At 41.6% G+C, this 17,823-nt stretch overlaps 1 protein-coding gene across 1 annotated transcript in view; it reads right to left on the bottom strand.

Annotated features, from left to right (window-relative positions):
• CSMD2 (CUB and Sushi multiple domains 2) overlaps positions 1–17,823 on the bottom strand; it is a gene marked incomplete at its 5' end in the record, with an annotated part of 765,891 nt that overhangs the window by 163,531 nt on the left and 584,537 nt on the right. The window contains 4 exons of the mRNA XM_081962655.1: positions 2,436–2,560; positions 6,013–6,216; positions 12,535–12,630; positions 14,785–14,898. Coding sequence (XP_081818781.1) covers positions 2,436–2,560; positions 6,013–6,216; positions 12,535–12,630; positions 14,785–14,898 — 539 coding nt within the window. The remainder of the gene's footprint in view (positions 1–2,435; positions 2,561–6,012; positions 6,217–12,534; positions 12,631–14,784; positions 14,899–17,823) is intronic.

Here is a 17,823-nt window from a genome sequence, read left to right as displayed (position 1 = left end):
CTTTAGTTCCTCTTCACTTTCTGCCATTAGAGTGGTATCCTCTGCTTATCTGAGGTTGTTGATATTTTTTAGTCCTTAGCTAGGAAAGCATTAATAAAAGGGGTTGCTATATATCCCAATTTTTTCTCCATAACAACTTTTTCCAACCTGGAGATTTCCAGATGATGCTTTTTTACTGTCCTAATTACCTAGCCAATTATGTATGTAGAGTCCTAAAGGACACCGAGCAGGGAAACTTCTGCTATCAGATCATTTCTTTCAAAGATGAAAGTATTTGTGGCTTTTATCTCAGACAAACCTTTCTGAAGGTTCTGTGTTTTTCTTCAGGCATCGACTTTCATGTTTAGCAATCCTGGATGTCCACTAGCACTATGGCGCATAGTTAAATAAAATAGCTCGGAGACAATATACTGCACTCTTCCACCAAAAAAATGATGGAAGGTAAGAGGTAGAAATGACTTTGAAGATCATCAAGTCCAACCTTCTCCCCAGGGCAGAAATCCTTGACTTGTGACCACAATCAGAACCAGAATTTATGTTGCTAAGCAAAGCAAAGTGAAGGTTGGACATAAGGAAGGCTGAGCACCAAAGAATGGAGGCCTTTGAACTCTGGTGCTGGAGGAGACTCTTGTGAATCCCTTGGACTGCAAGGTGATCCAACTGGTCAGTTCTAGAGGAGATCGACCCTGACTTCTCTTTAGAAGGCCAGATCCTGAAGAGGAAACTCAAATACTTTGACCACCTAATCAGAAGGAAGGACTCACTGGAGAAGAGCCTCATGCTGGAACGATGGAGGGCAAAAGAAGAAGGGGACGACAAAGAATGATGTGGCTGGATGGAGTCACTGAAGCAGTTGGCGTGAGCTTAAATGGACTTCAGAGGATGGTAAAGGAACGAAGGCCTGGAGGAACGTTGTCCATGGGGTCACGATGGGTCAGACATGATTTCGTAACTAACAACACCAAAAACAAAGCAATTATTAAGTGACTCTTGCCCAATTTTAAGTTTTTTAAGCAAATCACTGCAATTGTTAATTGAATCATACAGTTATTAAGTGAATTTGGAGTCCCGTATTGACTGCTTGTCAGAAGCTGGCTGGGAAGGTCACAAAGAGTGATCACACGAACCCATGATACTTCAACTATTGGGAACAGGCTCACGCTGTTCTTCTGCCTCACTGATGTCAGACTCCGGAGGCTCCAGAGGCAGCAAATAACTACCAGATGGCCTTGGCCCCCTCTCTCCCTCTGACGCAGAGCCCTCCTCAGAGCCTTCCCCAGATTCCAGGACTGGCCCATGTTCCTCCCCAACCTTCTCATTGTCCAAATCTGCTGCCAGCTCTGCTGGCCGCTGGAGGGCCACAACAAGTTCCTCCAATTCTCCCAATTACCTGAGTACAGCAGTGCTCATCAGTGCCTTCAAAATTGGCAGACTGCTGCACAGACTTCCTGGTCAGAGAGAAAGAATTTGCTCTTTGCTTTCCATCTTCAAACCTGAGCTAACCGGACCATCGAAAGAAGAACGCCGGTATCAGATTTTGCCTCTGATGAAGTGAGCTGCATAGCTCCTGCCCTTTAACAAAATTTCAATTAGCCTGAAAAGATTCTATCACATCCTTTCCGACTTTCTGGCTGCGATAGACATAGCCCTCCGCCCACGATGTCTTCTGTGAGATAAATACTCTCCTTGACACTTGCCACATCAGTGCTTTTATACAGAATTAAATCTTGGACAGTAGCTTTACTAATAACTAGTCTGAAAGGGAAGAAAAAGCAGATTAAAAGACTAACATCTTGACTTCTTAGTCTACAAGCTGAAAGAAAGCTAGTCTTGTAGCTTAGGCTACAAGCTGAAAGAAAGAGAGAGCAGTCTTTGTTTGTGTTCTGATCCAGGCTTCCTTAAACAGCAAGAAGCAGAGTCTTGGTCCTGGCCAAACCCCTTTTATTTACACGACTGTGCATTCCTTTCATTCACAGTCCACAAGGCTTAGCAAACAGTCTTTCAGAGGAACGTTTATCAAATACGAACCTTATCTCATTTGGCGAGCTGCCAAAGAACTAGCTTCCAAATGCAGGGCAAGGCCAAACGTGGCACAGAGTCTCTTATAGTTACAAACAGAACTTTCCACTCTCGAAACAACCAAATGAATGGATTGTTTCCTGCAAAACCCCACTTCCCGTTTGCTCCTCTGTTGTTTCCTATGGGAGGGGCCAATCACCTCCAAGGTGTGGCTTTATTCCTAAGTCAACCCTGCTTTCTTAGTTGTTCTTGTTTTCTGGCAGCTCTGCACATGTGCACACTGGGAACAGGCTCCAGCTGTTCCTCACTGTCTGACTCTGCTGCTGGCTCTGCTGGCGGGCCACAACAGTTTGAGTCCTTTCTTCCCAATCCGAGCTGGCTTGTCAACTTAGCCATTCTTCGTAGCCGTGCTTTACCTGTATTCCAGCTCCTTCAGGGACAGTTATTTTCCACACACAGTTGAGGCTGTTCAAGTAAGGCTCAGGGAATCCAGGGGACAAAATGGTGCCTTTTCGCTCTGTTAAGTTTCCACCACAAGGCACTGAAATAGACAAGAAAGTCTGTGTTACATCAACAGTCCTTGACGGAAATCATTCTACTGATCAATGGCAGTGATTTTTAATCCCCAGAATTATTATCCAATGATTCTCTCAGATGCCTAGTCTCTCCCACCCTAAAACCTAAGAGCATGTTTTGATTGTTGCTGCATAAGTTGACGTGTATTCAGAAAAGCCAAAAGACAACCCGTTAACGTCCACTCATTTCTGCACCTTTTGCACATACAAATGGTCACTGTGTCAGGGTTCTAAATAGCATCCAGAATTAAATCAGAGTCCGAGGCAAAGCATTCCTCAAAGTTCCAATTTATGAAGAGAGCCATGTTGGCACATCTGGGGAAACCCAAATCTGAAAGCTTCCCGGTTTTCCCCACCCAGTTGAAAGTTCAAGATCTTTCCCCCACACCCACAAGTCCATCCCATGGTCCAATCTCCCACTGCCATGCTGGCAGTTCCACCTATCCAGTTCCTGTCAGGTGCAGAGGTGCAAAGACAAAGGATGACCTTGGCTTTCTAGAAAGAATATTGTTATGGCTACATCGCATCTCATTTCGTACAATCCCCCCTCCCATTTTCCCACAATAGAAAATGCATAGTAGAATAATAGAAAGGATGGCAGGCCAAAGATCCAAAAGAAAAGATGGCTGTAGGCCTGACACACTGTTCTTTGGACTAACAATTGCTGCTTCGTGTCATGATCCTCCTTCTGCAGGTAACCCAGGTACCATCACCTGCCTTTCCACTTTGCCTGGTGAAGAAGACAACCTTCCCCATCAGTACTACTTTTGCTATAGTGACATTTCCTTGTCTGGAGATAAAAGCATGATAGCACCAATTAAGATCAACAAAGATGCTTCCAGACATTCAGATTTTTGGCTGCTGTAGACTAACATGACTCTCCTCCTATATTGTTTGAATGTGACAGAGAAGGGGAGGTATTGCATGTTATGCATCCCATTGATTAGGAATGTACATTGAATATTGAATATTATCGCCTCAAGGTATGGTTCCCCCCCATCCTGTTGCTTTGTCAAAAAACATGGTTTTGCCAATGGGACTAGGTCAGTGGTGGGATTCAATTTTTTTTACTACCGGTTCAGTGGGCATGGCATGGCTTGGTGGGCGTGGCAGGAGAAGGTTACTGCAAAATCCCCATTTCCTCCCAATCAGCTGGGACTCAGGAGGCAGAGAATAGATTGGGCGAGGCCAGCCAGAGGTGGCATTTGCTGATTCTTCAAACTACTCAAAATTTCCACTACTGGTTCTCCAGAACTGGTCAGAACCTGCTGAATGCCACCTCTGGCCTGGGTACTATGAATGGAGCCGATTAAGTGGCTGATTTGATTGTAATGTTGTTGCCATGGTGGTGTTTTTAATGGATTTTTATTATGTGATAGATCTTTTAAATGTTTTAAGCCATCCGGAGTCACCTGTGTGTGGCTTGGGAAGCTATATTAATTTGTTTAATTAATAAATAACTTTAGGGAGGATGCATATCCCAAGGAAAATCCTGCAGCAAAAGACAGAGAATGTTCAGACACTGAGATGTGCACCAATTCTTCATGCATCTTTGTTGGATGACTTTGAATGCAATATAAAAAAGGAGAACATGTTGAAAGAACATTCCCCATTCCTTTCCTGCAGCATCTACATATGATTTGCACCTGCTGGAGAACCTCAGCCGTTTCCCCCAGCAACACCCAGCCATGCCTTCCGTCTCCCCTGAAACAAGCCTCTCTAGAAAGGAAACGGCATCCGAGATAAAAGATGCAAATTATATCTGAAATGAAACGAGCTCTACCCCTGCATAATTTATTTGGCAACAGGATTTAGCAAAATGCATTTTAATTTCTGCTAGCCTTGGGGAGGGGAAAGAAAAGAATCGGGACCCTGAACTCACAAGAAACATTTCTCCAGCAACCCCAAGATGGCTGAGCTATCAGGAGGGTCCTTCTAATTCCTTCTGAGGAAACCTCTGCAGCCACAGAGGTTAGAAACCTGAGTGGTCAGTGCCTGGAATGTACTACCTGACTCTATTGTTACATTTTCAAATCCCCATAACTTCAACCGTAAACTGTCTATTATTGGCCTCACCCCATTCCTAAGAGGTCCGTAAAGGGGGAGTGCATAAGCGCACCAACATGCCTACCATCCTTGTCCTAAAAACCCCATTTATTCATACCCATTTCATTCATACTCATGTTTATTCTTATACCTATTGTCTTGTAAATGATTGACAAATCAAATAAATAAATAAAATATAAAATAAAACATGCCCATATTAGAAGTTACACAGGAACAATTACAACAATCATTTGGAGAACATATGTGATTATAATATATTCATGATGGAAGCCTTTAGAAAGGATTTCTACTGTTCCAAATAGATTGGGGAAACCTCAGATCGCTAAACAAAAAAAAATAAACAGCCCAATCCTTCTTTTCCTTCATTTTTGTCGTAAAGTAGTATTTCTCAACTTCGGCAACCTAGAGATGTGTACACATCAACTCCCAGAATTCCATAGCCAGCCAGATCTAATCCTGCTCAACTTTTTTCAAGATCAGCCAGAGTTTCTTTCTTTCTTTGGTCAAATATGTACGAGATAACAGGTATAAGTATAAACATGGACATGAACACAGGAAATGGGTGCAAATAAAGGGGGACAGTAGGACAGGGATGGTACCCATGCTGGTGTATTTATGCACGCCCCCTTTACAGACCTCTTAGGAATGGGGTGAGTTCCACAGCAGACAGTTTAAGGTTAAAGATATGGGGGTTTGAGGATGTAACAACAGAATCAAGTAGTGCATTCCAGGCATTGACCACTGTTGCTGAAGTCGCATTTTCTGCAATCGAGTTTGGCGCAGTTTACCTTGCGTTTGTATCTATTGTTTGCCCGTGTATTATTATTGCAGTGGAAGCTGAAGTAGTCATTGACAGGTAGGACATTGTAGCAGACAATTTTGTCTAGGTCAGACTGTAAATGGCGTAGTTCTAGGTTGTACAAGCCCAAAATTTCAAGCCTGGTGGCATAGGGAATTCTATTGTGAGCAGAGGAGTGGAATACTCTTCTCGTGAAATACTTCTGGACTCACTCAATTGTATTAATGTCTGATATACAGTGTCAATTCCAGGCAGTCGAGCTGTATTTGAGAATTGGTCTGGCAAAGATTTTGTATGCCCTAGTTTGCAGTACAATGTTACTGGTACAAAATTATTTGGTTTCTCCCATGGGTTGGGTGATAGCTCTAAAGCGATGTTTCTCACCTGGGCAGATTTAAGACGTGTGGACTGGGAGTCGAAGCCCATACATCTTAAGGCTGCCGGGGTTGAGAAACACAGTTCTAAAAAGTCTGTTATAAAAAAAGAAAATGAGCATGCCACAGAATGACTGGCTGTGAATGCCGTTTAGTCCTGTCCTTGGCAGATACGTACCAAGACAAGTAGGCACCGAAGAGTTCCACTGGGCCAGAGTTCCAGGCATCGTCAAGCATTCAATGCTGTGGGATCCCTTGAGGGCATAGCCAGCATTACACTCAAACTGGATCACAGCCCCCACTGAGAAATCGCTGCCAATCCGTCTCCCGTAACGGGGCTCTGGCACGGAGCTGCACTGGGTGGCACTGGTTCGTGGAACCGCTTCAAAAGACAGAGAAAGGAAAACATCATGGAGCAAAATAGACACTGAACCCGATGGAAAGCTTCTTCATTGAGCTTGGCTTTCAAGCTCTTAAGATAAACCTTCTGTAAGAGATCAAGGATGAAACATATACTTCAAAGGTGTCCTTGTGTTATAGCCCGTGTTTATCATGATTTCCAGGCGAGGTAATGAAACATGACCTTTCCTTCCTCCTCCAGCAAAGATCCCAGAGGCAAAATACAGGGAGCATCCTATGTTAAATAGCAAGAGTTATTAGAAAAGCTAATATCAATATCCAAGAGATTAAGTCCTTATTTCTCCTTTTTCAATCCATTCTAGAAATAAATATCAGGACCTTCTGCAGCTGAAATTTAGAATCCAGAGTCATCCAGAGTGACACTATGGAGAACATAAATGTCACAAAGAGTCCTGTGCTTATTTATGTTTTAAATTAAGAACATTATAGACTTGATAAGCAGATGCTTTTGTACAGGAGCTAAAAGTTAGAAGTCAGCTAGAACATCACCTATAATGCAAATAGTATCTGAAATAATTCCTTCCCAGGACCAATATACAATATATACAATATACAATAGCAGAGTTGGAAGGGACCCTGGATGTCTTCTAGTCCAACCCCCTGCCTAGGCAGGAAACCCTATAACATTTCAGACAAATGGCTATCTAACATCTTCTTAAGGACTTCCAGTGTTGGGGCATTCACAACTTCTAGAGGCAAGGTGTTCCACTGATTAATTGCTAACTGTCAGGAAATTTCTCCTCAGTTCTTAGTTGTTTCTCTCCTTGATTAGTTTCCACCCATTGCTTCTTGTCCTACCCTCAGGTGCCTTGGAAAATAGTTTGACTCCCTCTTCTTTATGGCAGCCCTGAGATATTGGAACACTGCTATCATGTCACTCCTAGTCCTTCTTTTCATTAAACTAAAAAGAAGGACTAGGGGAGACATGATAGCAGTGTTCGAATATCTTTTTTACCAGATTTTATTGAATTCTTTCTTTGTCTATTTTATTTCCTGACTGCTATTCATCAATTTCAGTGCTCACTTATGCCGCAGATTATAGTAGGCAATGATTGATTTTGACACAAAAAAACCCCCATGAGGTGGATAAGGGGTGGGATGCTGAGGCTTGGGCCTATGGAAAGGATGGATAAGAAATCCCTGGGCCCCTTTAGGTAGTCATTTGTTTGTCCAGAGAAAATATTCAGAGTTCAAAGTAAGCATTTCAGTTGTTCTGACCTCAGAATGAAATTCCCATTTTGAAAGTTTACCCCAAGTTCAGGATAAAACTGCATTTTGTGCTGTTTTGAGTGATATGATTCCCAAATTGGACTCTTTCTTTAGAGAAAAAACATAATTGCAGTAGTCAATAAGGTTTTAGTTTAATGCTGTTGCTGCAGAGAGAACACTTGTGTGTGTCTGTGTGTGTGTGAGAGAGAGAGAGAGAGAGAGACAGAGAGAGAGAGACAGAGACAGAGAGAGAGAGAGAAAGAGAATGAATTAGTCAAGCACATCCTTTTATTATTTGGACTAGTTCTTTGTGTAGAGGGACATAAGTTAGAAATCAGAAGTTTTGGAAACTGAGATTCATTTGGAATCAACTACTGCTGGTCCAGGCAACTTCCATCATATATAATTCCCTATAGTTAGTAAATATAGTGATTTTCTTGCAAGTAAAACTATGCTACCTCTCCCCACCACCACCCAAATGGTTAGGGTGCATTTTTGATCCCTTGTCAAGAAGAAGGCATTTTGTGAACTTTTCACTCATTGTAGAATGGGGTCTTCTGTGTCACTCAATTAACCAGAGGAAGATTACAGGATGGTTTAGAAAGGTATCACTTTGGTCAGAGTGGCCATAACATAGGATTTATCGGATCTGACAATAGTTACCTAATGATGCATCTAATGAAAGAGTTTTTGTGGACAAGTGACATAGTGACACATATGTGCTCAAGTGTAGATGTTGCCTTATGGAGCATTTACTAGCTGTTTCTCCCTCCCTTTCAAATCAACAACCTAAGATGTGTATCTTTGCTGCTGCTTTATTATTTATCAGTGGTTTTCAAGAAAATCCACTGCTGTTACTTCTTGGCTGGACTCAATTCCTGGCTGTTTGCAGAGACAATGATGCACAACCTGTTTTTAGCTTCAGTTGTTTGCTATGCAGTTACTTAAAAACAAAGCAAAACAAATCAAAACAACAAAATCATCCCCTTGGCCAATATTTCTGTTGGCCAGAAGAAAAGTTGAGTTCAGGACAGATGACATTTGTGACTCTAAGACAAAAGCAGAGAAAAGCAAAGACAATTGCAGTTGTTCTTTCTGGATCTGAAGCAATCTGTGTTATCTTCCACTATAAATACAGACCACTTAGAGATTTCTGAGATCATGTCCAAGTGATACCGTCTTATTCCAAAGTCAAAAAACAAGGGATTTTTTTTGTTCTGCAACCACTACCTTGAATGAAGACAGGTAGTCTTCAACTTAAAACCAAAATTGGGACCACAATTTCTCTTGCTAAGCAAAGCAGTTGTTAAGTGAGTCACACCTAATTTTATAGTCTTTTTTTGTCATGGTTGTTAAGCAAATTGCTGTAGTTGGTAAATGAATCCTGCAGTCATTAAGTGAATTTGGTTTCCTCCCATTGACTTTGCTTGTTGGAAGCTAGTTATGACAATCATGTGATACTAGGATACCGCAACCATCATAAATACATACCAGTTGCCAGGTGCCCACATTTTGATCACAGGATATGATCTGAAAGGGTCATCAGTGTGACGACCGATCATAAGTCACTTTTTTCAGTGCTGTCGTAACCTTGAACACTACCTAAAGGAATGGTTGTGATTTGGGGAGTGTCGGTAGGCTCAAGCCAAAGTGATACCTGTCCTGTGCATTGTAAAGACTGGGGAAACCAGTTGGATGACCCAGAGATGAATCTGATGTGAGCTTAAGGAAGTCAGGCACAAAATTGGAGGAATAATAATATACCATCAGAGGGAAATGTTATAATGAAAGAGTTGCGCAGAGATGGACAAACTTACAAAAGAAATAAAAGGAGGAAACAGAACATTCTATGGCAGCGATGGCGAACCTTTTTTGGCTCGCGTGCCACAAGTGGGGGGAGCGCAGGGGGGTCATGTACAGGCGTGCCACACCTTTAATGCAATGCACGACCCCCCCCAGTGCGCATGTGCGCACAACGCGTGACCCCCCCATTTTTACATGCTTTTTTCGCCCTCCCCAGGCTCCAGAGGCTTTATAGGAGCCTGGGGAGGGCGAAAAGAGCCTCCCCCACTCCCCCGGAGGCCTTCCGGAGGCTTCAGGGACCGTCCAGAGGCTTCCTCACGTGCCCTGACAAATGGCTCCGCGTGCCACTTGTGGCACGCGTGCCATAGGTTCGCCATCACTGTTCTATGGTATGGAATGAGGGGTACAAACGGCTAGAGGACAGGTGTAAAGCTTAAGGAAAGGCTAAATGAAGAAGACACAGGAGTTAGAAATTAGCAATGTATAGGTAGAGATGAACAAACACGTATAAATGGAAATGGTACATAATTAAGGATTGTAAATTAAGGAACATATAATAATAGTATCATATGTATAGGCAAAGAGAAACTGAAATAAAGGGGTAGAAGTGCATTTACAATGGATGTATACAGAGGTGGAAATGTTGTACAGAAGGAAACTGCCAAAAAAGTGTCTTTTTTTTTAATAAAAATATTTTTTAAAAAAAGAAAGTCAGGCATAAGAAGTAGGAAATGCCTGTTTGCATTGCGATTTTTTTTATAGAGAGGCAATCAGCAAGAACCGTAGGGGTGGGGGCTTGCAATTACACTTAGGCGGGAGGAAGGAAACTCTCATTTGACTTCTTCAGTGTCTAGTTAAATCATTAAAAATTGCTATCAAAACAGGTTCTCCAAAACAGGCTGAGTGAGGACTGAATGGATCTCTGATTAGGCAGACAAAGCATCAAAAGAAATCCAAGCTGAGTTTCTCTGTGGTGGCTCACACTTTGCCCTAAATCAAACTCCCCTACACTTCCACGGGGCAACTCTGAGGCTGAGGTCCTTCTGGAGAAGAACTCTCAAGGGCCTTTTTTTTTCTTATCCCCTCTGGAGAACTTCACACACATCAGATGTGTCGTTAATTAGGAGTTTCCTTATTGAAGCCTTTGAAAAACATCCCGGGGAACAGAAATCTATGAAAAAGCAAAGCTTGTTCGAAGAATCTAAAAGTAGCATTTCAAGAGGGGCTTTTGATGGGGAACCAAGCAGGCACGTTGCATGTACTCACAAAGGCAGCTTATTTAGGAGGGAAAGTAAGTGTGTGTGTGTGTGTGTGTGTGTGTGAGAGAGAGAGAGAGAGAGAGGGAGAGGGAGAGGGAGAGGGAGAGAGGGAGAGAGAGAGTGAGTGTCTCTGGATATTTTCCACTTCAAACAAACAAACAAACAATGCAGCTATGGTCACTTGGGTGGTTGCTGACATTTGGAACTTACCAAAGTGCTGTCATGTTTAGAGGTATACTGAGCTGAGCATGATTGTCTTTGCTTTCTTTGCACAAGATCTCACTATCAGTTCATGTGGGGTACATGGGAATCACAGAACTGGAAGGACCATCTCAACTCATGTAGTCTATCCGGAGTTTTCAGCTCGACTTACTGAAAAGCAGTACTTACTTACATACAATAGACAGATTCTTGCCAGATTAAAGCTATATGGATATACAGGCAGTGGCTATCCTTATGCTCTGAATCCTATCCATGAGGGTATGGTGCTGTATGTCTCTCCCCACCACTTTCTGGAATGTTCTCCCTCCTTCCGGGGAAACTGCCTCCTACTTCACTGTAGTCCATCATACCAAGCACCCCTTCTATTGGCACCATCTCTCACAATCAGCCCCAGCATCTTTGACGTATGATCTTCCAGTCTGTGTTTTGAAGGTATATGAACAAGTGATAAGCAATGGGTAGCTCATACAGCCAGAAGAAAGACACTATTCTGATATTCTCATCTTTCATTTGATGCTAGAATGTTTTCTTTAAGAATTCTCCTAGCTCTGGAGTGTGCAATCTTTTTCCTACTTAAAATTGTGACCATATGCTCTTGCCACATGGCTTTCAGGAGAAGATGCTGGCTCACTCATGAGATGGCTTCGGTGTATGACATAAACATGGATCAACATCTACTGACCTCAATATTACTTGCTAATCCTTCTAGCCCTTGTAAGACACTCCCTTCATCCCTGCTTATCATTTGGTGGCTATCAACATCTTTGAAAATAAAAATGCTGATGGAAATTGGTTTGTTCCCCTTCTAAGCACTGTCAGTATTGTTGTTACCAGATCAAAATGTAGACATCAAGAAGTTGGTGTGTGCTAAGGGAGGTGGCCACTTTCAACTCTGTGATGAGGGAACAATTTCAATGCAGACCTAGATCTGTACCCATAATTCTTGCAACTGTTGGTTGCTAGAAAGAAGATTTCTTGAGCTGGTGCAGTGGTTAGAGTGCAGTACTGCAGGCTACTTCAGCTGACTGCTAGCTGCAGTTCGGCAGTTCAAATCTCACAGGCTCAGGGTTGGCTCAGCCTTCCATCCTTCTGAGGTGGGTAAAATGAGGACCCAGATTGTTGGGGGGCAATATGCTGACTCTATAAACCACTTAGAGAGGATTGTAAAAGCACTATGAAGTGGTATATAAGTCTAAGTGCTATTCCTTGTTGTAATGGAGAACTACTCAAATAGTTTCCATTTGTTTTGAGAACTCTAGTTTCTTATTTATATTACAAAGGCTATAATTTTACAAATCAGGAGTATAGATGGATTCTTACAGCATTTTTTTAAAGAATACCAAACTAAATCAGTCTATAATCAAATTCTCCTGCTGAGTTCTTATGCCAAGCGAACTGGCCAAGTTGATATTTGGAATTTTTGATTCCAATCCTCTTCTACTGAATTTCTATCCCAATTCTACCATACATTCTGATTATACACTGAGACACAAACTCTGATTAGCAAAATTCAAGTGTTTTTTTTTCACATAACATGCATTGCGTAAACAAGTGAATGTCAGGAGAAGGTGAGGAACAAAAGGGGAAAAAATGGTGCAATAATATTTTATGTCTCAGCCCAGAGGAGTTCTGAGTTTGCATTTAAAGTCACTGTAAACTGCAGTATGGCATATTATCCATTCAGAAAACTTCAGGCCACAATCTTTCCTATTATTTCTGGAGTGCTTATGCTCTATTTTTATTTGACTGTCACAGTCAGCAGAGTTATTTCCAGACTCCTCACCTACCTTGATAGACAAAATGGAAACCTTTGGCTGTGGCCTGCCCTTTGGCACTGAATTTGATCAGTATTTGGTTGGTAGTAGCCAGAGGCAATGATTCACCTAGGATGGAAGGAAAAAAAAACACCTTCAGCAAAATGCAATAAAATAAGAAACCTCTTTACTAGACCACATTACCATCTACTCTTTATGAATGGCACACCTGCAAATTAAGTAAATTAAGTTCCAGGAAAGTAAAAATGTTGATTTGTGAGAAAATGTAGCACATAAAAAACAAACAAACCCCAAAGGAAAGCAAATAATTTTAAAAGCAATACATAAACTTGAAATGAAAGTAAGAAATAGATTAAAATGAAAGCAAATGACCTCAACTCAGTAAAAGGTTTTGGACAATACCTAGGAGAATCAAAACGTCTATTCCTGTGCCCAAAAAGTCCAAAAGGTTGGTATCTGTTGAAACTTTGGGAGAAGGCTTTCTACAGAAGGGATATCTTTTCCCATCATTGCCTCTGATGAAGTTATTGTTAGAATCATATAGACATTATTACATTGGTCCTTCCCTATCATAATCAAGAACATTTCAGAAGCAGTAGAACACAACTTCTGAGATCTGCAAGTGAGCATTGTACACAGTCCAGAGGCTGCCACATGAGGACAAATGCATTGCAAAGATTGCTTGAAGATGGGAGGTACTTCTAACGTAATCTACCAGATCCTCTGCACAGATTGCCCCTGTGACTATGTAGGATAGATGGGGAGGAAGCTAACCACCAGATTGCAAGAACACGTGAGCGGTCAGACGAGAAGATTAAAACTCCTTGGTGGCCACACATTGCAATGAACAAGGACATACATTCCATTTTACGGCTACTAAAATTGTTGGTCGAGCAGGTTCAAAAAGGGCCAGGGAAACGACTGAAGCCTGGGAAATGGTTCCCTTGTCAGTCAATAGAGTGCTGATTTACCACCAGCTTGTCAGGAGCCAAGGACTCGGCAGCACAAGGAAACAACAGACAACAATTTAATAGCTGGCCAACAACACCTCAATCAGCAACTAAAAAGCTACACACAACCAGACACCACATAAATTCTATGCCTAGAATAGCCCAAAGCACACATTCTGCTAGAGCAGGGGTGGGGAACTGTGGCTCTTTTGCGACTTGTGGACTTCAACTCCCAGAATTCCAGAACCAACATAGCTGCCTCAGGAATTCTGGGAGTTGAAGTCCACAAGTCGCAAAAGAGCCACAGTTCCCCACCCCTGTGCTAGAGAATGGTTCCCTAAAGGTGGGCTCCAGCATAAGTCCAAAAGATCAGAAGACTAAACTTCTGGTCTCAGCAATTGACCCAGATTGGATCTTGCAACATTAGCCTGAGACATTTATATTTGCCTTCTTCCCAGTCAACTTTGAAAGTTTGCCTAAACAAAGCCAAGATCAGTCTGGGCAGTCTATCAGCTGCAGTTTATTATTTATTTCTTATTTATTAAGAACATTTATACAGCCTATTGACTTAGGACAATGGTGGCATTCAATTTTTTTTACTACCGGTTTTGTAGGCGTGGCTTGGTGGGCATGGTGTGGCTTGGTGGGCGTGCCAGGGGAAGGATACTGCAAAATCTCCATTCCCACCCCACTCTGGGGCCAGCCAGAGGTGGCCTTTGCCAATTCTCTGAACTACTCAAAATTTCCACTACTGGTTCTCCAGAACCTGTCGGAACCTGCTGGATTTCACCCCTGACTTCTGAGCAATCTCACTGCTACATTCAGGATCAGCTACAGCTACCGGAACATGTCCATGTGTAGCCCCATGTACAGCATTTTACAGTAGCTCCACAAATTGGTGGTCAGGACATGAATTATAGTTGTCAAAGTGTAAATGAGATCTGTTTTTACTCAGTTTCCTTTCCCTATAAATAACACTCCCTTAAAAATTATGTGAACAGTGGTGGGATAACTTCCCTTTTCCCTTTGGGTTGAGCTGGAAATTGCCATGGCTAAACATTTTAGGCGATCACAAAGAATACACTCAAATAGCCATCACAGAACTTATATCAAAGCAGGAAAGGGTGGGAGGGAATGCATAGCTGAACATGCATAGCATGATCCTTTAACAATTCCACAATCAAGGCATGCCTACAGTGTTTGATGGACATCTCTTAGGACATCTTAAGTTTAAGTTTTATTAGATTTATAGACCGCCCCCTCTCCCCGAAGGATCTTACCCACAGGAGGAAAGAAAGAGGCAGAACCTCACCTGTATGAGAACCAGAGAGAGAGCTGAGGAGGCGAGAATGTTGGTTTGGACCATCATGTACTTCAATGATGTCATGGAGGGCTGTCTGGAAGAAGGCAAACTGGCCAAATACCACTATCAATGGGAAAGAAAGAAAGGTGGGGCATTTAAGCATAGGAGAAGGTGCACACATTGACCATCACTTTCTATAAGACTAACTTGGTGCCTTTGGCAAAGCTGTAGCTAAAATGGAGGTGAGAGATGTGTAAAGATGCTGGAGCCCCAGGATTTTTAAAAGGGGCTATTAATGCACTGAGGGACGCAGTGGCTCAGTGGCTAAGACACTGAGCTTGTCAATCAGAAAGGTTGGCAGTTTGGCAGTTTGAATCCCTAGCACTGCATAATGGAGTGAGCTCCTGTTACTTGTCCCAACTTCTGCCAACCTAGCAGTTTGGAAGCATTGTAAAAAACACAAGTAGAAAAATAGGCACCACCTTAGAAAACAGCGTTCCGTGCGCCTTTGGCATTTGGTCATGCTGGCCACATGCTGACTTTGAAATGGAGATGAGCACTGCCCCCTAGAGTTGAGAACGACTAGCACATATGTATGAGGGGAACCTTTACCTTTCTCTTTTATTAATGCACTGAGTCCAACTCTCTGACTAGTTCTGGAATCCCATTTAAAGCATCCCTGTAATTTATTTGTTTTATTTATTAAATTTATATGTCACTCCTCCAGCATCCATATGGCAGACCAGCTTTTCACAAACTCAGATATGTGGACTGAAACTCCCAGAATTCCCAAGCATATTGAAAGGCAATCCGCCAGCTGTCTGGGTTACTGGTTCAGCTGTCAAATTGCTGTTATGGAGCTTTTTCCTAAGATTCAATCAATATGTATCTTCCGTGAATTAAAATGATTATTATAAACCTACTTCCTGTGATCAGAACATACCCTGGCCTTCTTCTGTGTGATATACTTTTATTCTGTATGATATCTCACTTTCTGTATGTATTTCACCAAATGCTGAAGTTAGCGGGTATACATGAATTTAATCCGTTTTCCAAATTTCATTTCAACATGGACTAATATGCTTAATATTCTCATTGTTCCTATCACCCATCTCCTCCCACTTATGACTGCATGACTGTAACTTTGTTGCTTGTATCCTTAAGATTTATATTGATACTGATTGTTTCCTGATTGCTTATTTGTACCCTGTGACTATCATTAAGTGTTGCACCTTATGATTCTTGATGAATGTATCTTGTCTTTTTATGGACACTGAGAGACAAATTCCTTGTGTATCTAATCACACTTGGCCAATAAAGAATTCTATTCTATTCTATTCCATTCCATTCCTATTCTATTCTACTGTATTCTACATTCTATTCTATTCCATTCTATTCTATTCTGCCCTGCCCTACTCTACCCTATCAACATTTGGTCCCCATGATTAGGAAAAGAGGCATGTATGAGGAGGGATGAAGCAGTGAGGGGAAGAAGAGGAAACTGGCTTAAATTTGGTGGACTCTTTTCCAATAATTTCTTTTGCTAGAGTTTCTTTTGCTAGAGTTTTGCAGAATTTTTGAATACCTCCAACTCAATACGGGCCACTTATATACTGAATCAAGTATGATTGTGAAAGACTCCCTTAGCCATTCGATTAAAGCAGCGGTTTGAAGCCCTGGAGGTGTCATCCTTCGAATCAAGAAGACCATTTGAAACATTAACATGTTCAATGTGTTGTGAGCAATGGACCAATTTGGGATATTATCTGCTGTTATTCTATTTCTGAAGCTCTACCTTTGCTTGCCCTGTTGGTATCTTCAGCAATTCAAAGAGGGAAAGGATGAACACAGGAAGTATTCGAAATATACAGATGTGAAGGCCAACTTTGACTTGGCTCCAAGCTCATTCCACTTTGGATCGGTTTGGCTACAGCATAACACTAGCATATTTATCCATTCCATTGGTTTACAGGTTTAATAGGTAGAGCTGCATTTTCTGGGTCTGGTTTTATTTGATTCTGAATCACAGCATGTTTGACCTTGAATCATATGAATTTATGGTTCCAAGCAATGGGAGGTGGAGGGACACACATTTGAAACTGAATTATTTATGTTTAATTGCAATTCTTTTTAAAATGAGCTATATTCCTGCTTTGGGATTTTCCTACAAGTAACAAGCAAGACATAAATAATATGGAAAAAATAATAATTTTTAAAAAGACACACTGATTGCTCATTACTGAGAATGGCCAAATGGTAATCAGTGAGCCAAGGTTGGCATTGACAGATTTTTTCCCTGCTCTGTGATAGCCCTGCCAGATTTTAATTGTGACATTGTAATAGATTTCATACCTGGGAATAGGAGGGGGAAATTTGCAAGCTGTGGAAGATTGAGCATATGATCCTTTGCAGGTTTAAAAAGTACTGCATATTTCATCTCTTAATTTTTAAAACTTAGATTTCACTTTAGCTCTATAAAAAAAAGACTCAAGGACACTCAAATGCTAATAGAGTTTTTTTTAAATAAAACAGATATCAAATTTATCATATCTAGGCTCATTCTTGCTGAATGCTAGGGGAAAAATTCTTTTTAACAGTAAGAGAAGTTTGGCAATGGGAGCAATGATCCAGGGCGTGGAGGGCTCTACTTCAATTAGATGTGTCCATATATGTTCAAAAAATGGACTTTCACCTTTGGTGTGTGTGTATTAATTTGAATTTCTCCATTGACCAGGACACTGTAACAGCATTGCCAAAAAGGCATTAAGAGTTGTCAACCTAATCCTGTGAAGCATTTTCTCAGGTAATATTATACTGCAAACTAGGGCATACAAAACCTTTGCCAGACCAATTCTCAAATACAGCTCGTCTTCTTGGAATCCACACTGTATATTGGATATTAATACAATTGAGAGAGTCTAGAGGTGTTTCACGAGAAGAGTACTCCACTCCTCTGCTCGAAACAGAATAGCCTACGTCACCAGGCTTGACATTTTGGGCTTGGAGAACTTAAAACTACGCTGCTTACGGTCTGATCTAAGAGTAATA

Source organism: Natrix helvetica, assembly GCF_964273705.1.
Source record: "Natrix helvetica genome assembly, chromosome: 9".
NCBI classification, from domain to species: Eukaryota; Metazoa; Chordata; class Lepidosauria; order Squamata; family Natricidae; genus Natrix; species Natrix helvetica.
This window is presented reverse-complemented; position numbering and strand designations above follow the sequence as displayed.